Source organism: Tigriopus californicus, chromosome 7 (genome assembly GCF_007210705.1).
Source record: "Tigriopus californicus strain San Diego chromosome 7, Tcal_SD_v2.1, whole genome shotgun sequence".
In the NCBI taxonomy this organism is placed as follows: domain Eukaryota; kingdom Metazoa; phylum Arthropoda; class Copepoda; order Harpacticoida; family Harpacticidae; genus Tigriopus; species Tigriopus californicus.
Window position 1 is genome coordinate 8,023,336 of NC_081446.1, and position 25,607 is coordinate 8,048,942.

Sequence of the window (25,607 nt, forward strand, 5' to 3'; positions counted from 1 at the left end):
CACACTACTGCAATAACAAAGATTTTAATCATTTACTTCTACCCACCTCTTTATGTACTATCTGCAATCCCCCTCTTCACTTTTTCATGTACACTGACCCAATTCTAGACATCTTTGTTGTGATATCACAATCTTGTCAATTATTTTATCATTCTTGACCACTTCATTCTTTTATTCTTGTATCGATTTTTGTATATGATGTTTATACATGTAGTTTTATACATTTTACAATTTGAAATGACCAAGAGTCGTAATAAAGGTCATTCATAGATATGTTGTGTCTATATCAAAATTCAATCCTTCCTCGATGTAGGGGCAAGATTTTATTTCTGAGCCCAAAGAGCAAGAATATAGTGAAGAATTTTAATCAAGCAACTTTTACCTTAAGTAACAAACTAATACATGAATATCGAAACAAATTAAAAATGTTTTCATTTATTCTAAGCTTATTTGTACGTTTTCGTTGCCTATTTTGGCGGCTGATTTTCATAACCTAAATAAATCTTTGACCAAAATCAAAAGCTATTTTTCCGACCCCTGTTATAACTTTGTTTTGATTAGGTACCGTTTCTGCCAAAGTGATTTCCATTATACCGAACCGATAAAACGAAAAAAACTGGGATCTTTAAGGAAGACCAATTCAAATCATGCTTGGAATTTTGTTGCAGATGCTTTGTTATATTTGGTCAGAAGCAGAATCATTACAATAAGCATATTGATCCACGGCTTTCTACCCTCAAGGGCAGTCCATGGAATAAGCCAATTGAAATCCTACATCAGCTTTTGCGGCTTCGCCAATGGCAACAGCGATGAATTCGTAATTATCGCTCAAGAACCTCACATTGAAAGGTAGCGTCGTAGCTGAAATATTAATTTTAATAAAAAATATAGAGGGTAAGAAACACCTGTATTAGAATGATTTCGGTTAACTCACTACAAAAGGTTTTGGAGGCCGCAGCAACGCCAGTCGCAGTATTCACGAGTCCGGCACTTCTACCACAAAATCTCGAGAAAAACGCCGTACCCGTTGTTTTTGATTGTGCTCCGGGAATAGATAAGCAATCAAAACCGAGAGTTTTCAACCCATCTGTTCCGTAACCACAACAGTTGGTTGTCTAGAGTATAAAAAGAATGCCAAGTTAATAGAAAAAGATATTCAACATCGTTTTGGAAAAATCTTACCCCAGCGTAGCCCATCATGCTTGTCTTACCTTGATGAAAAAAGACATGAAGAAAACAACTCTTTCAATGGAATCAATCAAAATTCTCGATTCTTTTGGTAAGACATAATACAATAGCTACCTGAGACCGCAAAGTCAATGAACGCAGTTGGAGCCCAACATATTCTAAAATTTAAGAAAATGTCATGTAAATTTTTGACAACCATGTTTACTTTCAGTTCAGAATATGCAGTCAAGAACTACATAGCCAAGATCAATCGTTACAGTTACACCATTTGGAGAGTAAGGTAAGTTACATTTCAGTTACTTCCTTATTTGTAATAGCAACAGCAATTGTAACCTCTACCTACATATTTTGAGTATCTATAATTTTTCTAATTATTCAGCCGCATGATTCCCCTTGATATATCTTGATCCATGTACCAACATGTCGTTTTGTTGGCGCTTTTGCGTATCAATATGTTCTACTATCCAACTGCAAAAGGTCCCAATGAGCATTCAGATAAAAAACTTGGAAGGGTGTGGAGCGTTGAATTGGCAGATTTCTGTCAACCTACAGAGTGTGGGGCGGATTACAAAAGCAAGATGATCAGAACGTTGCATTTTTTTGCTAGGTTTTACCGTCAATATAGATACTTTTGGTCATTTTGGATTTTGAAATAAGAAAAGGCCAGTCGGATTGCTCAAATTTCAGTTTAATCTTAACTCGCAGACGAAGAAAACGTGTTCGTCCGATTCATTTGATGGACCAACAAATAGGTGCTAAGCAGGTCAGATTGCCAAAACTTCACTAGCACTTGAACGAAATCTAATGAAAAGGATCCTTGAAATGCATATGCTGGATTACGTTTCCACTCACCTGCAGTTTTGGGATTCCCGCCTGAAAATAAACCAGACCCGATGCATATCCAATCGTTCCACAAAAGTATTTCAACGCTCTTACCGGACACAAATGTTTTGATTTTGATCGGCCAAATGTTGACCGCCCAAGAAATTGAAGGTCCTCACATTGTTAGTGTCAGCGCCAAAGAAATATTGGGTACATCCAGAAGGGGCCAGGTTGGCAAAGTCGCAAGAGTATTGAGTTACTTTGATGGACCACTGGCGGTTGACGATGGCGGCGCCGTTACTGTTTGCTCCAAGTTGGAATACGAGATCATTGCAATTCGGAGAGGCGTCCACGTACACTGAAGTGCAAGCAATCGCAAATCATTTGTTATGCATGTCTCCAACGAGCATTGAACTCATACGCTGTCAAACAATACCATGTAGTTTGAACATCCATAGACCAAGGAGATCCAAGCAAAGTTAGCTAAGGCCAACTTTTAATCAGTGCATCATTTTGAAACCGAGCGCATGGAACATTGCGTTGAAACCAACCTTAGATTCTTTGCTGTTCTACCTACGTATCGAATGAGTTTCCAAACAACATCAAAATTGACAAATTCCGTCTGAAGGAGCAGGGATTTTCGAACTGGGGTTGACCGCCAGCCAATCAATTTGTGAGACATATACAGGATATGCACGTTCGTCGTACAACGTTCTTTTGCAATGAGAACATTACAAAATGAGTTTGTCCGCCTTTCTATCATGAATGCTCAAGAAGCATCACGACCAAGATTATTAGAAAGGTGCTGGCAAAGAGACATGAACAAACAGTCTTGAGAAATAGAGTTGAGCATTTAGAGGACTGAGTTTAGAAAGGACTCGTGTGTGCTACAAACTATGTACTTAGAGTTGAGGATCAGTGATAGACGGTGGGGTTTTAAATAACAATTTGCTTAGGGATCTGAGTATCCATTGAGTTTGAGAAACTGCAGACGAGCTTACTGTGTTCGTTCGTATTTACTCCACATATTGTCGGTGGGCTTCCGCCGGTGGAATCAGTCACACTGAACGAATCTGTTAGACATTGGGAGCCCACTGAAGCCGCCACTCCACTGCCAGTAGGGCCAACTGGGCTTCCATTCAAAAGGGCAACCTCGGTCAAGGTCGAAGTGGACGGACCGGTGATGGTGAACTGATTGAAATCCAAGCGAAGCTAGAATCAAATAAATCTGATCAAATTGCATATTGAAACAATGATCGATCAAACCGAAAAGACAAATATGTAATGTTGGTTTACTGCGGACCCCGAAGATATTTTTTCTTCCGCTTTACTCATCATGCTCAATACTATTGAGTCAACAGCCTCTGTATCCTACCGCATATGTATACACAGTCAAGTTAATCTTGCCATCTCTGTTGTAAATCTGAATGGTTGACGGTACTTCTAAGTTCTGAATACAAACCCCATATGCAACCCTTTGCCGTGACAAGCCTCTGTTCTGGTAAGCTTAAAAAAACGGGTTTGAGCGAGTTGTCCGAGCGCTTTTTTTTGGTCTAGCATTTGGACTAACTTTTGGGTGGGTCAAACAACATATTCTGCGACCCACTCAAAACAGTGCTACCAAAGACCATACCGACGAAGGCATCTGGGCTAGGCACAAACCGGTTATTTGAAGCGTGTACGAACGGAACGTGTAGATAGTTATCTTAGGGCAGAAATGGTGGACATATGAGGAAACGGAAAAAAAACGCTGCTGTACGGAGAAGGCGGATGTACGGTACAGCAGGTTATCTTAGGGCAGAAATGGTGGACATATGAGGAAACGGAAAAAAAACGAGTCTAAGTTGAGGCTCACATCCAGAGATGTCGGGATTACCTTGACCATGATGTCAGAGCTTTCAAACGGTAGGCAGCTTTGACTGCCAACATCAGCTCCGGAGACTCTAACTCACCTCGTCATTAATCGAGTCTCTCAAGCTTCCTGTGTTCAAAGTCTCAATGAATTGCACCAAATGCACAAAAGCAATAAATACAACTGAATATCGGCTGGATAAGAGCTGTTATCAAGGCTGCATTGTATTGAGGAAAGATCAGATCGACCTTCATTATCCCCTCTTGATGGAGGCAGTCTGATGTATTTTCTCTTTTTGCTGTGGACCACAATTCTTGTTCAGGATAACTGACGATGACTGATATGGCGCCATTTTGTCCACCAAAATTGCTGAGGGAAAGAAACCGGGACAGCAGACCAGCTGATAAAGCAACGATTTCAACTTGGGACTTCCACCCACATTCTCTTCAACTACTGTAGGTTCCAGATGGTTGCATTGGAAATTTCTTGTATTGAATACTGATCGATCAATTCTTTGGGCGATTTTTACTGGCTTCTGTACACCTTTAGCATCGAGATTTACCACACCTTTCAATTTCATTGATTGCACTTGGCTCTCAAGTGGGACACGTTCGTGGCCTGGAGGGCTTTGTCATTGCTGAGGACTCATGTCAAGGTTTGTTGGTCGATTATCCTTCACTTTTCACCGTGAATATTCAATGGCACCACCGTTCCCCATGGAGTCCCTCATTTTGTTGAGACAAATGGACCTGTATTACCTAAAGCCAAACCGCTTGGATTGTGGTAGATTTGCTGCTCGAGTCTCCAGGGTTGAAAAAGTTACGCTTGGCATAGATAGCTATATGATCGAAGCCATTATTCATTTCCCCGACCGTTGTCCTGCCAAAACCCAACGGCTCTTGTACATTGCACAGATATTAGGTTGCCCTGAATACTGTAATCAAACCAGATAAATAACCGCTTATGAATATACTGATCGGATCTCATAATTTCCCGATCCCTCTACCTCTAATACATGACAAGAAGATATTTAGCAAATCACACTTGTATAAAGGATATCATCAAGTTCCAGTCGAACCCTCTCATATCTTCAAAACTGCAGTCACATCGCCATTTGGACTCTTCCAAACGCTCAGAATGCCTTTCGGCCTTGCCAATGCTGGATGACGCTCCAATGCTGCCTTCAGCGCATGATGGACCCAATGTCAGGTGATTTGCCATTTGTTGGCGGTGATCAAGTAGCACTTTTAAGGAGGAATATGTCTCTCAGCTTCGGGGCGATTTCAAGCTCCGCGTTGGATGGCAACTCGAAGCCCAAGAGATGATTGTCTTCACCGACCGTTTGATGGCCGATGAGAAAGACGGACTTGCTATCTCGTATCAATATCACTAAATTCTGAAAGTTGTGGGTGACTACGTCGTATCGTACAAAATGTGTTTTACCTGGCAAATGTTAGACTGGCATTTGCAGATCTTCACAGCGCATTGGCCAACTTCTCCCCCTTGTTGATCAAAATAGGTGCAATTCTCATTCGATGTAGCACCGCAATTCACAGAAACTGCAAAAATATAGTCGGGCGATGGTCAGGTTAGACTTGACTATTCATGGCCCAAGGTGAAAGAATAAGAAAAGATATGGGAAAGAGGGACCAATTTTTCATGTGTTTGAGGAGACCAGCCAAGAAGTCTGACTACCCCACAAAAATAAAAAGGCGCGTTCACAACAGATCGCAAGCCCTTAAAAGCGAATTTCGAAAATGTGTTCAACTTCTAAGGTGTGCTGTGACTCCAGAATTAAACAAGCCTCACAATTTTGAAAGTAACTCTCGCACTGGTATTACAAGCTCCAATTATTACTCATGTGTGCAATGAATGTTTACTCACATACGCAGCAGACGCCGTAGCCTTGGGCACATGAGCCTGAATTGGTTCCACCTTTGGCCTCGCATTCCGCTGACGTATAGCATGTTCCATTCTTGCCCGTTCCAGCGCAAGCATCGTTGTTGAACCTATCAGAAGTGAAAAAACTGGCATCAGTTCAGATCTCGAATCAAACGTAGCCACTATTGAGCGGCAATGGTGGAGCTCGAGCCATTATGATATATGATATATGGTGGGAAGGGCAAGACTCTGAGGTGGATCTCGCTTTTCCTCGTTTACTATACGTAGAACCTACAGTGCGGTATGACAAAAATCTGGACGGGAGGAACTGGAAATGGAGAAACAAATTCTAAAACGAAAGTAAGATGTCATTTGATGGGGTTATCTTTTGATTAACAAAATCTCTCCCAAAGTACAGTAAAAAATCTTTACCAATATTCATGACTTAACTTATTGACTTGGACAGTTGTTGGATAGTAGACTAAATAGGAAACGTCGATGGAATGCCAAGTGGCTTTAAAATTCAGCAACTAACTGTCGTATGTTTTTGGCTACCAATTTTGATCCATTGGTAAGCACAGGATGACAAAGGCTTTCTCTATAAAAAAGCGGACGTCAACGGGTCTACTTAATGCTTACTTACTTTTATACTTGCGAAATATTTCTGAAATTAAGAGTCAACTTTAGGTTCAAAACAAAACATACTCACGAGACAATTTGAAAAGCCGATACTGAAAATTAAATAGAAAGAAAATTCATCAGTTCAAAAGTTCATCAATAAGTTTAAAGTCAGCAGGAGACGAGCAAAAGTGTCCAAGATATCCAAATTGAGAACTTGACTAGGAATGGCTTACAAAACTTTTCTTGTCGATTTTGCCCCTTGGTCCAAGAATTGCACAAGCATAACCCTAAGGCGAGGTAGCCGACGAAATGCATGCTTGCAAAAACCTGCAATGTGTTCAAAATAATCTTAACTGGGTTAGAAGATGATGTGTGAAGTATTTGATACCAACTTGTTTATGATAAGAGATGCTCCTGTGATGTCTGCCTTTGACCACGATCGATCATCAACTGAGCGTTTTGTCAAGACCATGTCGAATTCCCCAACTTGTATCAATAAGCTCAGGTGTGTGAATGGTACTTAAGTGTACGTATTTGCACCACACATACACGCACTTAGAAATGTGAAAAAAACGTCAATATTGACCAATGCACTCTAGAAGAATTGAGAATTAGAAAATCATGTCTTGCTGTCCGCAATCAAAGCAAAAGTCAAAAAGAATGGACAATGTAAATACTTCAAAGAATATGCAAATATCAAGAAATATTTGAGACTGAACAAATGCTGATGGTCGGACAAAGTTAAACCTGAACACATCTTCAGGAATGAAACTTGATTGCTACGACGAATCAGCAATTAATACAAAAATCATGCGTCGATGGTTTCAAATGGTTCCATCGAGATTTCAGGCTGATTCTGAATATTTTATGTACTGAAGATGGGTCATAATCTTACTTGATGTAGTGGACAAAATGTTTTGACTGCTTATGAAATTGTGTGCCTTCAGGGTTAAGCTGAATTTCAGGTCGAACAGTCTCCCAATCCAATCCGAAGTGAATTATGGCGATCCGACTCCGATCCTAAAAGTGTCACTCAATCTGATCCGAATGCGGATGTGTTAGCTCAATCCAAATCTGAGAAAAAATTCCGAGAACTGAATTAGAACATGATTTTTCTCCGGCAATCTGATCCAATCTGCTTCGAAATGAACAAAATCAACTTGTATTTCTTACTAAGCTTTGAATTTAACGATCATCCGATCCACCAAGGAATTAGAGTGAGGGGATCTGGCTAGCCAAGGACGACGTCATCACTGGACAGAGACGGTAGGTTGGGGGAAACGTAACTTTTATCCAGTTGAACCGAATGCATTTTCTTTCACACAAGTTGGACTTTAGTTAGCTCAGGAAGCGTTCGCCAATTTTGACGTCAATCGAAGGTCTGCATCAAAAGCAATGAACTCCTGAAACTCAGTACGACGTGGGCAGAAAATGACTTGCTTAGCACCACCTCGGTAAGATCTTACCAACGTGGTGCTAGCTCATTCAATTTGCGCCCTCCCTGGTCCGAGTTTTAAGTGCGCATTACTTTTGATACAGACGTTCGATTGAGATCAAAACTGACCATAATTGCTTTCTGAGGCTATAATTGAGTCAACTCATGTAAAGAGAAATTCATTTGATTGATTGGAATTGGAATCATTCATTTTCCCCCACCCCGTCGCTGTCCAGTGGTGAAGTCGTCCTTGGGCTAGGCCATGAATATAAGGTTGATCAGGGATTTTGGTCAAGGATGGATTTTATTATTTCGAATAAAAAAGCAAGGAGCTACTTTGTCATCGTTTCCTTACGTGATATATTGAACTGAAATAATAATGACGTATCCTTTTCGGATTCTTCAAATGCTGACTCTTAGCCATCTCGATAATCGACTTAGTATTGTCTACTTATCATCAAAGGTAAACAGTCGGATTCAATCATATAGTGTCACTTCAACTTTCCAGTGTTTAAGTCATTCAAAGTGGCAATGACCAGAGCTTGGGCTGTACCGATTTGAAACACCATGTCAATTATCTTAAGATGTACCCGATTCGTGGCACAATTTGGTTGAAATATCTTTCTGTACTTTACGCTTCATACACATTAAGGTTGCTTCCTTAAAAGTGCTCAATAAAACACAAAATCTACTGTAACAAATACTATATAAAATACTGTATACTCAAAATACTATACGTAAGAAAGAACTAGAACACAACTCATTTCAGGCTCAAGTGCTCATTCGATTGACAAGTTTTCCAAGCATAGAGGATTGTAAAACGAAAAAAAATAAGACGACGAAGCATTCTCCTGTCACAATTATCTTTGCTTAAGGATTTGACTGGGCTCTTAGTTGTAGTGTTTGTTCACCTCAATGGCCAACCATCCTCTTAATTTTCCTACAAGTCGAGTTATACCAAGTGAACCGTCCATCCATCAACCCACTTCAGGCACACATCATCAAGAGGTTTTTCAATGATGAACAAATAGTCTACACGGTCAAAAGCAATATTAGCAGGTGACAAATAATCTTCGCTGACCAAGTATTTGCATTCCTTTACGTGAAAATCACGTCTCGAATGGTTGAACAAACATTGACTCGAACCAACAAATGCGAGAAGTGGCCAAACTCAAACAACATTAAAGCTTTAAGGAGACGATGATGACGAGTTTTTCTCGTTTTAGTCCCAAATGAGCAAATGGTTTAGTCACAGTTCAATCACGGGCGGAAGAACACCATGGCGTCGAACGAAAGAGGCTTGAAGAAGTTGGCCATTTTGTTGTCTTTGCTTTATTTCCAGGCACTGACTTTTGCCGTTTCAAACTATTCATTAACAGGAGAGGGTGGAAACAAAACCGCTTTCCCGCCCAAGACCAGACAACCAAGACGTAAGCCATGCTAATCATTTGTTTTATTCTCTAACTCTGGAACTGAACAGGATTGACATAACTGGCAAACAAACTGTTTATCTTCCAGTTTTCTCGCTCTTCAATGTTGTCACGTTTGCCAACGAACCTTGCAGAAGTACTCAAGCATCGTAAGTATTGTTTTAAATTCCTCCAAGTTTCCACCCTTCATTGACACATAGCTCATATTCAAATGTCGCCTTCAATTCAATATCTGATGGAAAGTTTGTGCTGGGCTTTGTTTCAGATCGGCAAATGGTTTTCGAAATGGAACCTGCTTCACAAGTACTGAGTGCGACAGCAATGGAGGAACTGCTGCAGGGAATTGTGCATCTGGGTAAGACCTTCAAAAACTATCAAGCTAATCGACGACTGCGCAAGACTAAAAGCACCGCAGTTGCGTTTGGGTTTTGTTCATCTATGAATAGAGTTCCGCATCAGGCTTAATTTGTTTTCTAGTTTTGGAATATGTTGCGTGTTCATCAAAACAAACGGTAACAGTGCTATCAACCAGAATTGCTCGTATGTGTCGAACCCAGGCTTTCCCAACTCCTACACAGACAACACGGCTGTCACTTACACCGTGAACAAGCTCAGTAGTGGTAAGCCCAAACACGGACTAAAAGATTGTAACATGGACTTTGAACTTTATTCCGCCCAAAATTTGTGACGGCTTGGACTTTTAGTTCCTTTTTAAAAAAATGTGATGGATTAAAAAGACTTAGATAGTCGTAATCACACTCAGATTACCTAAATAAAATACGAACATTCGCAGTTTTAGAGTTTCGTTGAAAAGTTATAGTGTCAAAAACTTATATCGCTGACCAATGTGGGATGACGATTGAAAATGTTCATAGTTTTTACCTTGACCTCGTGTCTGGAATTTCCAAAGCCAGATCATGTCCAAGTGTTCAAATTTTCGAACAAGCTATTTGGCAAATATTCGAGATCTTTTCTTCCGTATTAAATCCGTATCTCAAGCTGTTTTTGGTACAGTTCGAGACTATATGAAGAGCGGATCTATATCCCTCGCAATGTTATCATGTCAATAAGAGCTCATGAGCAACAGGACACGTGATCTCGAGCTTCCCAAAACCAGCTCGCTTTACAAAAAACAATTCATCGCTTCAGTAGGCCTAGGGGTTTTACGTGCTTCTGTATTGCATTAGTACCTTCAAACAAAATCACAAATCATTGAAAGATGATGTGATTTATGTTCAAATTTCAAGTATTAAGGCCATCCGACATTACGCCACTTTACTTAAGCAGACAATCACAAAAAATGGAATCTAAATTGAGATAATTCATGTTCAAAATTTTTCAAAAAGGTATGGGAATGCGTTATAAGATCTTTTGAATCGGAAAAAAACTGCGAGAACTTATGGTCAATTTGGTTTAAAGGTAAAAGAAAACACAAAACGAAAGACAAAAAAGACTTTTCTTCAATGTTCTTGAAATAGCACTTGCCCAAGGATCAATTTTGATTCCGTCTTATGCCCTTAAACATTTTATGGCAGAATCATTCATTTATATAAAAAAAAAAACCAATATGTATTGAATCATTCAGTAGCAAGAGCACCATATTCTCCGCTCATTCGCGGAGTTGTTTCTACTGTTCAGTAGAAAGGTGCCCCATTCGACATTTATCCCGGTGCTTTGTCTCGAGGGCTCCAAGGCGTAGAACTAGTCAATATTGAACTTCAACACTACCTTTAGAATTTCTTTGTCTGCTTCACTATCCTCACCAAACCTAGGCACTAGGACCACTAAAGTCTCATTTCAACTCTAATTTGAATCCGAAACCATCAGAGAATCAACCACGAGATATTTTGTGATTTTTCCTTCGATTTTTTTCTGCCAGCTCTTTTGTAGAGGAGCTTTGTTTACAACTTGTTGAGGTGATCTGAGATAACCATGATTAATAATGCGGACTGAAAAAGGGTATCCCGCCAACGTCGGCCTGATTTAGGTCGAAGCAAGCAGTTCTAAGTCTCTTTTCGAATATATTCAAATTACAAAAACACTTGTGTTGCAATTAGTACAAAACTTTGACCATTTTTCTCCAGTTCTAAATATTCTTAGTATTTGGGGAAGTTCTCTTATTTCGATTTTTTCCATTGACAGGATAAATTGAATAGCTCATACATCATTCTAGATTTCTAATCATTCTTGTTGCATTTTAGCTGTCTGTTTGATTCGTTTGGATTTTGATACCTTTACAATTTCGGGACCAAGTGATACCGCGGAAACGTTGGGTGGCGTCTGCCCGGATACACTTGATGTGACATCCACGGTGAGTTTAATCCCCATAATACCCACAACCCACCCAATCAGACCAAGCATTGCATATTAGCACCGCCAGTATCTGCTGAGACAATGCAACTGATTAATTTTGCTGTTGTAGAGTGGCTCCGCCTTTCCAATTCCTCAAATTTGTGGATCCAATTCTGGACAACACAGTGAGTCATCTCTTTCTCTAAAATTCAGTGCTTGTAAAGCAAGTACTTACTTATTGTTTTGTTTCGACATCTAGCAGGCGACAATATCAAAAACAAACAATGGATGTCCATTTTTTAAGGACCCAGTGTAGCCGTATTTAAGGAGCTAGTGTAGCCGAGCGGTCCAAGGGGCCAAATTGAACTCTTCAATCTTGCCCTCCTAATCTCCTCCTTCTATCCCGCCTTCACTCGCAATCCCTTGAAAACTAGAACACCAAAAGAATAAATTGACACACAGAAACAAACACAAGTGAAGATATTACGAGCGCACCAAACTTAGAAAGTGGCACACCAAAACAATATGCTGTAGACGACGGTGAGCCCACAAAAAAAATGTTTTCACCACACCAAAAGTATAAATGGGCTCACTAAATTTAAAAATGTGCACATGAAACAAAAAAATGGCATACCAAAATACCGTGTATTCCGTGATGCGTTGGTCGTTCTCCTAGAGCGTTGAAGAAGATTGGTGGACTTAGAGTGCTACCCCGGGCTGCCATTCTTGGATTTGAAGAAGACAGCTGAGGAGAAGGAGGCCGTGCTGGATAGTACTCAGAAGCTAGTTGGTGGCGGCAAGGGGTGAGCTTAGCTTAGACTTCATCAACAATCTTTGATGATTTCAAGTACGCATCACCAAGGTTATATAACTAAACAGAAAGGAAAACACACTGAGGGAAGGTTGTGTCTTTTTCACCAGTACCATCATTTATTGGTTGTAATGGTTAGCTTCATCATTCACAATTTGCAGATGTGAGTCATCTTTTCATGCTGCTCTAAAAAGCTGTGTTAAGGGAGGGGTTTTGGGATTCTTTTTAATCCTATCGTTGATCATCCCTAGCTGTGTTGAGGAGAGATTGAAAAAGGCTTCCTTTTATGAGAACCTGTTGCCAGATGTATAATCTTCATTTTCTATAATTTTCTTATATAATTTTCATATAATCATTTGTATGAACGCACTAAAGGTATCTTGATCATATGGTCTTTATTCAAGCCTCACTTTGTTAAATTAAACGCAAAGAAAGCCCCCGCTATTGAATAAATAGCTATTCTTCTTTGTTTATTGTGATCACCAAGCCAACACGACGTAGTGGCAGATAAAGGAGCTTTGGTATAATGGGAGTTGGGCATGAATAAGTTAAAAATAAAGAAGTAGAGAAAAGTAAATATAGTGGTCTATGTATTCAACTCATTAGAAGAGTTAGCTTTTTGATGAGTACCATGTATTCAACTGAGAGCGAAATGATTTCAAATAGGTTTCTGATCGAACACTTTGTGAAAATGCATACCACCTGGGAATGGCGCGAATCGTGAAAGAATTTAGTCTCGTCCAGAGTAACGGGGGGCAAAAGCCGTTCGGCCAACGACGATCTTGTTTCGCGATGACTTTTGTCCTTCATGTAATAAAACGCATCTTCTTCATTGTTATCCACCAACACTTTGACAGTCATTAGTCATTCTCCTACTTAACGTTTATTTTTGAAATGATTGAGGTGCAGTTGGTTGACTATTAGTTCTGGGGCGAGTCCGGACTCGAGTTCAAGTCGAAAAAACATTTTTTTTTTGCTTTAAATTTCGTCAGAAAACGGGCTTTTTTTTAAATTCCTGAATTGACCATGTAAGAAAGAAGCCTTGGAATGATGATTTCATTAGCCTTGCTTAGCTTTGTAAAAACAAAATGAGTGTTTTTGTTTGATAGTAAATGACTCGAGACATCTGCCGGACTCGAGTTCGGACTCGGGGAGTCCGTCAAAAAGTCAGAAAATCGAAGGATTCGTACGAGTCCGACATTCGCCGGACTCGCCCAAGTACTATTGAGTACCCAAAAAACAGAATCAAGGTAAATTTCCCATGGGGTCTAGCGAACTCTCGCCTCAATTGTCCCCAAAATTCACGAAATGGGCCTGGCAAAATTGTTTAATAACGTTTTCAATTGTGACTTTGTCCAATGTCTCGTGCTGCTTTTACCTTATATAAGTATCAAGTATTGAGTATTACTGAAGTCGTTTTAAAACCTACACTATCCCATTTTAGTTTATGTGGATGTTAGCGGAACCGGGGGAACAGGTGGAGCTACCCTTGGATTCACTTTCGACAATACCATAACTAACCCCACCAGACAATGGGATATCAAAGTTACCCAAATTCCTTGTGCCTCGGATAACGCGTAATGCTTGAAAAAATCTATGGCGACATATTCAATGGAATACTTAGTTTTGTTTGTTTGCTTGGCTTTAGACCTCCAAATGGCTGTCTCCAATACCATACTGACACCACTGGACGATTTACCACCTTTAATTTTGCTAACAACAATGGAATGCATCTGGCGAACCAACGGTAAGATGTTCACAGTGGTTAAAGTGCCCTTTACAGTTTTGACGGAAATGCCCCAACACATCTTGGCATTTTTCTAGCTCAAAAAACCATACGGAAAATATGATTTTACTGGTTTTTTTTTTGGATTTCTAGTCCACATAAAAAAAACGTTCATTGTCCTTGGCCTTTAGGATGCTCTCATTTCGCTATTTCTAAGTTAAGCTCCTTATCACTAATATCACAATTTCCGCCAAATCCTTCTCTCAAAGTTCCTTCATTGTTTCAAGTTTAGTACTGTTTCATAAAGTAATACTTGAGTTATAACACTTTACAGTATAAAATGCAAAATCTGTCCCATGCCCTAAGCAAAATGTTCTTGAATTTATACAGTTATACAGTTTGACGGTTTGATTGAATTGATAACAGTATCCATAGATCACTAGCAGTATCCAAGGCCTAGCCACAACAAGTACAGTACAATGGCTATTGAATACGATATGACTTTTTGAAATGCAATTGTCGTCATTTTGACTCAAAAAAAGTCTAGGTCAATGGCAATCCTAACTCAGATCGATTGCGGAGGCAAAATTCAAATTCGATCACTACTCCAGTGACGTTTAGAGGTTACTATCTTACATTCGATGCAAAATACCCCTCCCAGCGTGTCAAGCGTAGTACAGGTGGGCTTTAAAAGTAACGGAAGTGTTCGTAAATACTAGAAAAAGATGATTTAAAATGATATGAAGATTTCTATTTTTGCCGTTTTTTGCCATTTCCTGCTGCTTATTTGGGATCAATTTCTGCCATTTTCTGCTCCCATTTTCTGCCAGGTGGTAGAAAATGGCTTTTGATAATTTCTCATCTCTGTCTGTCACCCATTCGCTCTGAAAGCGAGTCCACCTGGCTAGCTCACATCGCACTCTATAGGCCTTGCTTCCTCTATGGTTAAAGGTAGGCAAAGCATTTCACACAAGTGGTTGGATATATCGCATGTTTCAGTCCAGAGATAGTAACACAATTCTAACTCTATACAAGTCGATTGTCGTGCCATATCTTGATTATGCTTCACTAATTTGGGATCCAATGTGTTAAGCAGGTTTGCAAAAGGTTGAGCAGTTTCCAAAGATGTTTTGACCCGAAGATTGAAGGCATGAGAAAGCTCTCGTATTGGAGGAGGCTAGGTTCATGTTGTGTAAACTTGAGTTATTTAATATGATGCTACTTTACATATTTGCTTGGAATTTATATCCTTGTCGCTGGAAAAAAGTACTTTTCAACAGAGTGACAGTACTCCTCCTTCATAGCACCTTGTTCCAAATCGTAATCTCATTGGTAGGACGGAAGTCAAAAAATAAAATGGTTTGCAAGATAGCCATGATCACTCAACCTCCTTTTATTATGTTGTATTTCCTGCAGGTACTCGATATGTGTTCGACGAACATCAGGATTCTGTTGTACCCAATACACACCTTGCGTGGACGTTGGTCCCCCAGCCTTTTCCTTAAGTCTTGGCGATGGTGCGTTGACAGGTGCTCTGGTTGAAACGAGTTGCACTTTCGATTACGTCCTCATAGATGGTAAGAACTTTGACCAAGAAGGATTTGCACAAGTGGGTGTTCAATGGAGTACTACTCACACTTTGCCTCTCTCCAATCGAAACGAATGTATTAGCAAACGCCTTTTGCCAACACAAGACAGGCTACTTTGATTTCATACAAGTCAGGTATTGAAAGGTACATCATAAAACATAAACATTATAAAGGAAAGTGAAATGGCTGAACCCATCAATTATCCTGCTTGCTGAATCCAAATTAAACGCCCAAAACGTTGATGGGATCATCAAAATCAATGCAAAAAGCTACAAGACGTATCCCACAACTCGTGTGAATTTCCCACAAATTTAACAAGAATTTTAGCTTTTTAAAGTCTGCCAAGAGTTGATGTAAAGCTTTATCTTTTAAAAGGGGGATCTATCAAGAACTGGCCATGAACCATGGCATAATGCAGACACACTTGTTCAATGAAATTACTTTTTCATGTCAGGTGCTACACATGTGAAGACAAATATTGTTAATACAGTGGAACCCGCTTAGATCGTCGCTGTCGGGACCCACCCAGATTGACGAAATATCCGGATTGACGATATAACCGAATTTTCTCTATTAGGTGCATAACGACGTCAGATTACCAAATAGATCTTAAAATACGACTGTTTAAATGATATATAGCTCAAAAAAGGCTCCAATTCTTGAAACTTTATTTAGATTTCCAAGGAAACTATCAAAGATACTTAGCTTCAATGTCTTAACTACAGTTTTTACTTCCATTTGAGTGAGCCTTTTCTAACAATGACATTGCAGCGTCAATTATTTGGAATGTAGGAGGTTCCTGAGCTCCCTACAACGGCATCATTGAACGATCATCTTAGGCTTTTAAAATAGCTTGCTTACTTTGACTGAAATATTGTTTTGTTTTGGAGGCATATTGAAACTCCGGACAAATTTGAATTCGGCTTGCTTGGAAGCCAAATGAGCAGCCAGGGTGATCAGTTTTTATCCGTGTTCTGTTTTTGTTTCCAAGATCGAATTGATAAGACCAGTTAATCTTTTTCAATAGTTCAAGTAACAAACTAATTCAGCTGTGGTGTGTGATCACAAATGAGAGTTGTTTTTACAGCAAAAATAGTGCATACAAGTTTGCCTCAAAATGATGATGTATCCGGAGTGAGGTGACTCTATAAGCGTTGTCAATTCATGTAAAAACTGTAAGATTGAATCGGGACTTAGAGAAAACGACGATGTAAACGAATTGACGTTATAAGCCGGGACGATATAAGCGGGTTCCATTGTACCATCAAATTCCCCACAACAAGTTCAAGAATAGGATGTCTTGGGATCAGAGATGGGAAAAATCGAGATTGATCGAATTTCTACCACTTTCTGCCACAAGAGGCTCAAAAATGGCAGAAAATGGCAAAAAATGGCAGAAATTGCTGGAAGGTGGTCAAAAATGGCCGCCGGTGTTTAGAATGACTGATCTTGATTCTAAAATATGTCAAGGACAAGAAGGATCATATGGGTTGGATAAGTTCTTGAAGTGTCTTTTGCTACAAAGCATATTGATATAGCATTGGCTGAAATGCAAAATGTTCCTCAAATAGCGATATTTATACTGTTTGATGATTGATTGAATTGATAACAGTATCCATAGACCACTTGCAGCATCCAAGGCCTAGCCGCAACACTTACACTTCTTTTCACACTCATCAAAATTATTATTGAATACGATATAACTTTTTTTTAAATGCAATTGTCGTCATTTTGACTTTAAAAAGTTTAGATCAAGTGGCATCCCTGACTGCAATCGATTGCGGTGGCAAAATTCAAACTCGATCACACACCAATTACGTTTAGTGGTTGTATCTCACATTCGATGCAAAATACCCATCCCAACGTGTCAAAACTACATACAGGTAGGCTTAAAAATGAACGGAAGTGATCGTAACTACTAGAAAAAGATGATTTAGATTAATACAAAGAATTGTATTTTCTGCCACTTTTGGCCATTTTCTGCCATTTTCTGCCACTTATTTTAGACCAATTTCTGCCATTTTCTGCCACCAATTTTTGCCAGGTGGTATAAAATGGCTTTTAATAATTTCTCATCCCTGCTTGGGATAGATTTTTTATCTCTTTAGCAACACCCATTAGGAATGTTTTGTGATCGAAGCAATTTCAGCTATACCAAATGTATCTTATGATGGGAACTTACCAAGTCTAAATTCTGCTTCATGATCACAATTTCCAACAAGTTATAGTCCTGGGGTGTGTCAAACATGATGTACAAATAGTTTAGCCGATCATCGTTCTTTGAGAAAAACAAAATGATCCAGGAGGATATTTTCAACTAAGTAAGAATTTTTTTGAACCGAAGGTGGGCATCATTAAGGCTGTTTCACATTTCAGTTACGCAAAGATTTGTGAGGCCACAAACAGCGAAACTGGGGTTGAACTTGTTTCTTACAAAACGGGCTCACCGCTTGGATGACTTCATAGACCCCCATGGGTGAATTTTTTGGCCATGACGATATGGGCAAATTGTTCAGGAAAGGTCAATTTAACATGATAGGTCAACATCAAAGGCCTTTAAACAGTAAAACCCCGTTATAGTGATTTTTTGGGGGAAGCAACACAAGTTTTACTGTTAAGGGGTTACACATTTTTTGAGGTAAAAAAAGGTGCACAAGTGTTGAAATAAGTTTAGATATTGTCAAAACGATCAAAACAATTCTCACGCTAGAGTGATTTATCAGATTTTTCTATTTTAAACACGATTCATATTCCTAGTTTTTTGGGAGTCGTCCAAGTATTGTGAAGCATTGTAAAGACTTTTATCCTTTTTCCACTCATGAGCGCTTGGTATAAAAATGCTTTGAATTTTGCAAAGTTGAGATTTATGATGTGTGGTTTTTTTTTTGAGAACTAAAGCTAAAGGGGATGCTACTCTGCCTTCCCACTCCTGTAAACAATAACAAACGTTGGCTCTGGGAGGTACAACAGTACAGGCTATATACTATTTGCATCAGAAAACTTTTGCTATCTGATCAGTTTCTCAAGAACAACTTTGCTGGAAAAAAAAGAATAAAATAGTTCAGTTTTGCATTGATTTATTTATTTTTACGGTGCTTTAGCCGATGCTTGGGAATGAGTTGCCAGCAAGTCAAGTCATGTTTTCTAAAAAAATAGTCTTCTAACGAATTTGTACGTGCGGCTTTGAGGCATCCCTGAATGTAGGCCTGGCCAGGAATCGTTTGCAGGAAACGAACTAAATCTCGATTAAAACTAGGCAAGGGTTCATTTAATACGTAGAATTGTCGGAGAGGCAGGGGCTAAAGGTTGTACAGAGTAGGGGCTCTATTCAGAACGAAAGTCGCCTTAAGGCTCTTTAAAGGTTTCTTGTTCAATGAAATCGCCTTATGTCGAATGTCACAAGTAATGCCTCTTCTGTCACTCTGGGAGGGTTCAACGCCTGGATTGGGGGCAAAGAACGTGGAGACACTTGAACATATAAAGAATAAGATATCGCTCGTATGTTCGTTGAATGTTCAAGGGACTGGATGGAGTCTTTCCCAATAACTGAAGTGGCTTACACCAACGATGTTTCTTGTAAAGCTCCGTTGCACCTTTTCTATCTTCATTAGCCATGCTGCGGTCGTCGGGGCCCAGATGGGCGAAGCATACTCCAGGTGCGGCTGCACTATAGATTTGTAACGAGTTTTCATTGTAAACCGATTCCTGCATTTGAAAGTTCTGTTTATCCATTCGCATGTTTGAAATGCCTTATAGACTTTAGATTGAAAATGTTCGTCAAATTTTCCCTGGTTCTCAATAATTATCCCCAGATCTCTAATAGAGTACCTCTAACGGGTTTTGACGGTTATCTAAATAGGATGGTGTCCCTATAGCCTTGAGATCAAAAGACATGGCCTTAAATTTCCCACCGTTCAATTTCATATTTTATCCGTGTAGCCATTTATTAACCCGATCTAAATCACTTTATAAGTCTTGATTGAAATTTCTCCGAAAAACTCGCTTTGTGTTATCTGCGTAAGACGAGATTGATGATTGAAGGGGTAACTTTTGTAAAGGAGAAATAAAAATGATAAATGATAAAGGCCCAAGAATTGGTCCCTGGGGCACACCAGAAGCTACATTTTGCAAATGTCCAAGTACTTCGTCAACTTTGACGTTTTGGGTGCGACCCGTCAGAAATTCTCTGAGGAACTTATATGTCAGTTAAATAATTGAGAGGTAGAACATGGTCTAGTTTGTCAAACGCTTTAGCGAAGTACAGGAAGGTAACGTCTACACAGTCATAATGCTGAAGTCTCTCAGTTATGTCGTCAAATTGCTGTATTAATTGCGTCAGAGTGCTAAAATGAGTTAGGAATGAAAATAGGAGGAATTTGTCAGGAATGTTATCTTTGTCGTCAAGATACTTTTCAAGTCGCAATTTTGCTGACGTCACCCACAATTGTTTCACATATGGCAGAAATTGGAGCAACTTAAATGTGTGGCAATGATTTCGAGAATACTTCATGTGAAAGTCTTATGTGACAGGAATGTGTGCTGAAACAAGAGTCGTTCAAATGCGCCATTAGACGTCTGCCAACTAGTTCACTCGGGTGTCAAACCTCAGAATGTGATGGGCCAATAAATGGAGGTCGCACTTTACCTGGAGGTCTTTCCAATTGTCGTCGTATACCCTGGTAGGCTTTAATATCATTAAGAAACGAGGCTAAAATGATGATTTAAGCCTTTCCTTGGATCGGTTTTCACCCTCGATCTTTTATTAGAGCCTACTGCAGATCATTTCCAACCATTATGCTCCAGTTTTCACGCATTTGATTGTATATAAATTCAAGATGATTGACATTGGAATTTAGGATCATGAAATAGTTGGCTCTTTTTCACTCTGTAATGGTTTAAACACCCTTGATTCAGTGTCAGGGAGTGCTTAGATGTTTCTGGCAACCACTAACATCAAAAATGTGTTGGAACTTTTCACGAATTCACCTCACTCATAATCTTTATTCGCGCAAATTAAATTTCTTTGTTCGTCCATGTTGTATCATCTGTTTAGCTTAACCTAAACTTGTACAACTGAAAATTTGAATAATAGAAAAAAACTGGGTTGACAAGAATTCTTTTAGCTACAACGTAAAACTTGCCACGTTCCACCCTTCAATTTTGAATGTCTTTGACGGTTGAGGTTAGAAAGGTTGGGATTGTACAGTATTCAGAGAAGGTACGAAAGGTATCTGATATTGTACGTTTTCAAAAGCATTCATGAGCTTTGTCCCAACCCAGGATTTAGGGTCAATTGTAATGACCGTAGAGGCTTAACGTGCGTTTTGAGAGCACCTTCAAGCCCTCGAGAATCCAGGCTAGTTGAAACAATGAAGTCTTCTTTCTCGGGCTCCTTCATTGTTCAATTTGCTGCCCTCAAATATTCGTAGGGCTTATGTAGGCGTTGATCCAAAAGCAGGATTTAAGTCAGACTTGGATAAGCTTTTGACTAAAATTCCGGATCAACCTTATATTCAAGGATTAGCCAGATTAGCCAATTCCAATTCGTTGGTCGATCAAATAATATATATAAATAAAAGTCAAGTAAAATGAATAATCTTCTCGTCTTGAACTGCTGGGATTCCAATCCCGGTAGCGGTAAGGAAGTCCGCAAAAAAATAATAAAAAAAGGAATAGTCGGGAGGTTGAGTTCAATGATTTTTTTTTTAATTTTCCGCTATACTATTCGGGTACATTTGGGACAAATATGTCCAGTATTCTGTTGTCGTCCATGGCCAATGTTATGAGAATGCCAAAATGTTCTAAGCTTTAAATAAGTGCTTTATTTAGGTTCCAGCTCGTCATGTCTTCCTGGAGGTAATACGGGACAGACCAATAATAAATATTGTGGTATCAACCTCAATCAATCTCCCTTGGCGGTTAACGTTCCTATTTGCGGTAAGACATTATTTTCATCTTTTCAATTTGATTATCATTTCAAAAATGGGGTTTCTCTAAGGTACTCATTTTGTAAATAGTTTTTCAAAACTACCCAAGAAATGTATGATTCCATTAAACTTTCTTTGGGTCATGGGACACTACCTTTTTTAGATATCTGATATTCAAAAATGTATTACAAACTAATAATAAGTAAAAGAAAACATGCTATAAACAAATTGAACTCAATGCCTTATGACTTTGAAAAAATAGACACTTCAAGCCATCACGAAAACCGGGGACCTAAGGCCAGAAATTAAGCTGTGTGTCTTCGTGTCGATATTTGAGTTGGTTTGGCAAGACCAGAAGCGACTTTGTGTTGATGACTAGATTTTGTTTTTTTTTTAGACTGCTCGGCTCCGTTTAGGGTGGAGGTAGTCACCGATGCTCTGCCCGATATCGCTGGAGGAAATACAAACACTGTTGCTCTTTCGCGTGGTAAGAACGATTGATTATGATTTATGAGTGAAGAAGGGAGAAGTGGTTTTGCGAAAAGAAATAGGTAACACATACTCAAGGGCTTCTGTTTGCTCTTCTTTCAGGAATTTGCTTTCAATACATGCAAATACGATGTCCGTGATGTGCCACTTCATCATTACCTTATTCAAAATCGTGGAAGAACTAGATTGTTTTTGTAAATAAAGAATCATTCAAGAGTATCGATAGTGGCAATTGTGATGAAAACTATTTTGATACTAATTCATAATCAAGCACTTGGCAATTCCTGACGGAATTCCCTACCGCTACTGGGAATTGTATACCTAACAGTTCAAGATGAAATGACAATCTCATTTAGCTTTCAATTAATAGGATTTCTGATCCATCAATAAATTGGAGTTGGTCAATCTGGCTAGCCCTTGAAAACAGGGTTTATCTGGAAATGCGATTAAAATCTTGTCCAAATCTGACTTATGATATGGTACTTGATCAACGCTTCCAAGTGAAGTAAAAATGAGTGTTCCGAGTAGCGGAAACGGTTATTTATTGATCATCTATATTTGGTACAGTTCTTTTGTAGTTAAGATTTATCCCAGTGTTGCAGATAGTTTTCCACTAATAAAGATTAAACTTTCGCCTTACGAAAGGTCGTAGAAAGGTGTAGATTTTGGAACAAATTTTGGCAAAATGACAAGTCAACCCGATACAAGCCATAACGATAAGATCCATGAAAGTAAAGGGAATGAAATGAGACTAATATCTCATGAAAGGGCAAGGTATGAGGGTTCTAAAAATAAGGCTCTGACCTTAGCTTATAGACCATTTGGGAGAGATATTCCTTTTTTAAATTATAGAAGAATACTTGAATTTCTCAAAAACATTCGCTCCCAAAAGTAAGATATTTTTCCAAATTTAATTTGCCTTTCAAGACATTCCGATATGAGTTGGACTTGAATTTATTGTAGAGATTTAAAAAAATATACGAAGATAGCCCAAGATAGAACCGCATGCAAGGGTAGAAGAGCCACGTTACACTTGCTAGTTAGTTCAACGACTTTAATGAACTGGCTTTCAATAACCCGATATGGCCAGTCTTTCAAACTGAAATGTCAACGTTGGCATCCACACACCATTTCCAAGTAGCAACTACTGTGAACCTGGACAAGAAAGGTGCAATAAAATTGTTATGTCTTGATCGTCCCGAACGAATTCAATCACTTGCTTGTTCTGATGTGTAACCCTGATTAATAAAATGTATTCAGGAGATGTAAACTCAACTAGGATCTGTCGACAACTGCCGTCGACATACGTTTATTATTTCAAACAAATCAAGATCAAGAAGAGCGCTTGCTACATACGAGTATAGGCATAAGCGGCACGAACCAAGATACATATATAAATTAAGAGGTTCTGTGATCCATTGCGTCCCACACCCAAGGCATTTCACAACATCCCTCCCATATTTCAGAAATGCAGACGCGGTTGAAATAGATAAACATATCAATAATTGAACAAAATTATTGTTTTTCCGAAAACAAAGGGAGAGGAGTGTTAGTTGATTTGCGATACATACAAAATAGAAACAGTATCAGCATGAGTACTGAAATAGTGATTAAGATACAAAATGAGTAGAGTATCAGATAATGTTTGAATAGCATAGAACGAAAGGTAAGCATTCTTACTGGTCGCTCGTATACCGGAATATCCAAGGATTTATGCTTTAGAGAAGTGAATTTGCTGGCCAAAGAAAAATTGAAACTGAGAATATTTGTTGGAAGGTAATGTATTCGGGGTCATGTACAAAGTTTGGTAGAAGAAATTTTGTCCTATACATTGACAATTTGGGGTTATGTGAACCAGACGTAAACCTGTAAGGACCAAATTAGCCATCACCTCATATTGGCATGAAACGCTAATCGAGGTAACGTCTGGTTAGTACACAAGGAAATCTCTTTTGCCCAGCTGCCACGATGTCGGAATGGAAGCAACTGCATCCAACTGACAATAAGACAAAATTTGAAAAAAAATTGAGTGTAAAGCCCAGAGAGATAAGATCCAAAGGTGAAGGGGCACAACACTTGGACATGGCAGTAATAGGTGCTAGAAATAACTAAACACTTATTAACTTCCGTCTGAGAAAGGGTAACGTATTGTTTGCCTGAAACTGCATTGACGTTGTGTGAAAGATGAACTGTTGCCAGTTAAGTTTTGCATGGGGGCCTGCAAGAGCATGAGTGCATGATTATATTGGAGAAGAATAAATGGACTACTGATAAAAGCAGGAATATGAAAAACAGTGCGGACAGTCCCATTATGAAATACTATAAAACTCGGAGGACAACGAAATGCATCAGAAACACTTTTGGCCGCCATAGAATAGTTATGGTCAAGTTACACGACACAGATTTTCACACAGTGTGTCGATAAAACTGCAACTCATATCACAATTCGAGCCTCAGTCTCACAGTTTGGACTTGGAACCTGCTTCAACTTTCTGCCATCTGTGAGAGACTTTCTCGCTTCGTCGGAAGAATTGCTCCAAACGCGATCGAGCGTGATCAAACCGAGAAAATTTCCGTCAAATCGAACAGTTCGAAAAAGGGAGGAAACGCTTTAACGACTTGTCTGCATTGACCTAACATCACATGAATGGTAGTTTTTTCGACTCGAATCAATTTTGAATTAGGTTCATTCCTTCTTAAATGGTAATTTGTATTGGATCCTTGTTACCACCAATCCAAGGCCCACTCAACTATTTCAGTTATTCTAGTCAATTCAAATCCATTTTCAACACAAAAATCATTTTTCATTAGTTCTTGCACTCCTCCGGCTCTTTTCTTTTGCCAGTGTTTAGAAACACCAAACGCTTCATCGAGAACAAAAATAAGCTTCGATGAAAACTGCTTGGGCAGTGTAAACGACAATAGGGTTGATCTGTGAGCTGTGAATCGCTTCTTCGCATCACTTGGATCAGGTGCTCTTGATTACTGAGAAGTGCAGCCTCGGATTGACAAGCAGAATGAGAGTGTCCAGCAAAATATAGCCCCCATACCCGTTGCTAATGTAGCAATCGCAAGGCTGACAATCCCGTCTCTTTTCACGGGGCATGGTAGGGACTGAGAGAAACTCGAGATAATTCTCGACATGTTTGAGCAAACATGTATTTGTGCAGAGGTCATTTGAAATAGAGTGATAGAAAACAGACCAGCCTAATCATTAACCTTGTGTTAAATTTCTTCTATTTGTATTTATCGAAAGCCGCGGTCTCAGACTCGTCTTTGATTAATGAACGGTTTCTATTTCGGACGTAAAAGAATACATAAATTAGAGAACAGGAAATGATAAAAATAATAGATAAAAGAATCACCCACCGACGTTAAACGCGGCGCCAGACCATATAAGATCAAAATCCAACGAACAAATATTAAACACCTCACTACGACTCAGGTACAAACACGAAAATGGCCGAAAACTTGCTCGAGCTTGGAAATCTTCGCAAGCTGTTTTCACGGGTGACGAACAAATCCAACACCTTGGTTAGGATTT

The 25,607-nt window shown here is 39.2% G+C and overlaps 2 protein-coding genes across 2 annotated transcripts; one reads left to right on the top strand and one right to left on the bottom strand.

The window, feature by feature from the left end:
• Positions 1 to 663: 663 nt before the first annotated feature.
• On the bottom strand, positions 664 to 12,636 carry LOC131883927 (uncharacterized). Its single transcript, XM_059231535.1, has 14 exons — positions 12,164 to 12,636; positions 7,260 to 7,438; positions 6,757 to 6,959; positions 6,598 to 6,691; positions 6,453 to 6,474; positions 5,747 to 5,871; positions 5,306 to 5,421; positions 3,012 to 3,222; positions 2,125 to 2,368; positions 2,041 to 2,061; positions 1,303 to 1,346; positions 1,183 to 1,211; positions 935 to 1,115; positions 664 to 861 (listed from the first exon to the last, which is right to left on the bottom strand). Exons 4-14 carry the CDS (start codon positions 6,677 to 6,679, stop codon positions 737 to 739), a joined length of 1,200 nt encoding a protein of 399 aa, XP_059087518.1. The 5' UTR covers positions 6,680 to 6,691; positions 6,757 to 6,959; positions 7,260 to 7,438; positions 12,164 to 12,636; the 3' UTR covers positions 664 to 736.
• LOC131883926 (uncharacterized) lies at positions 9,031 to 22,282 on the top strand. The gene is made up of 12 exons (XM_059231534.1): positions 9,031 to 9,229; positions 9,318 to 9,378; positions 9,495 to 9,584; positions 9,707 to 9,849; positions 11,431 to 11,540; positions 11,652 to 11,706; positions 13,777 to 13,909; positions 13,981 to 14,079; positions 15,475 to 15,635; positions 21,477 to 21,584; positions 21,972 to 22,061; positions 22,166 to 22,282. Exons 1-12 carry the CDS (start codon positions 9,079 to 9,081, stop codon positions 22,201 to 22,203), a joined length of 1,239 nt encoding a protein of 412 aa, XP_059087517.1. The 5' UTR covers positions 9,031 to 9,078; the 3' UTR covers positions 22,204 to 22,282.
• Positions 22,283 to 25,607: the final 3,325 nt, after the last annotated feature.

Coding starts and splice junctions, on each gene's coding strand:
- LOC131883927 (XM_059231535.1), bottom strand. CDS start 6,679: ATGCATTTCGTCGGCTACCTCGCCTTAGGGTTATGCTTGTGCAATTCT. Junction 5,872..6,452: donor TCGGCTTTTCAAATTGTCTC/GTGAGTATGTTT, acceptor CACTTCTGATAG/GTTCAACAACGATGCTTGCG. Junction 1,116..1,182: donor GCATGATGGGCTACGCTGGG/GTAAGATTTTTC, acceptor TTTATACTCTAG/ACAACCAACTGTTGTGGTTA.
- LOC131883926 (XM_059231534.1), top strand. CDS start 9,079: ATGGCGTCGAACGAAAGAGGCTTGAAGAAGTTGGCCATTTTGTTGTCT. Junction 9,850..11,430: donor CGTGAACAAGCTCAGTAGTG/GTAAGCCCAAAC, acceptor GTTGCATTTTAG/CTGTCTGTTTGATTCGTTTG. Junction 15,636..21,476: donor CGATTACGTCCTCATAGATG/GTAAGAACTTTG, acceptor TGCTTTATTTAG/GTTCCAGCTCGTCATGTCTT.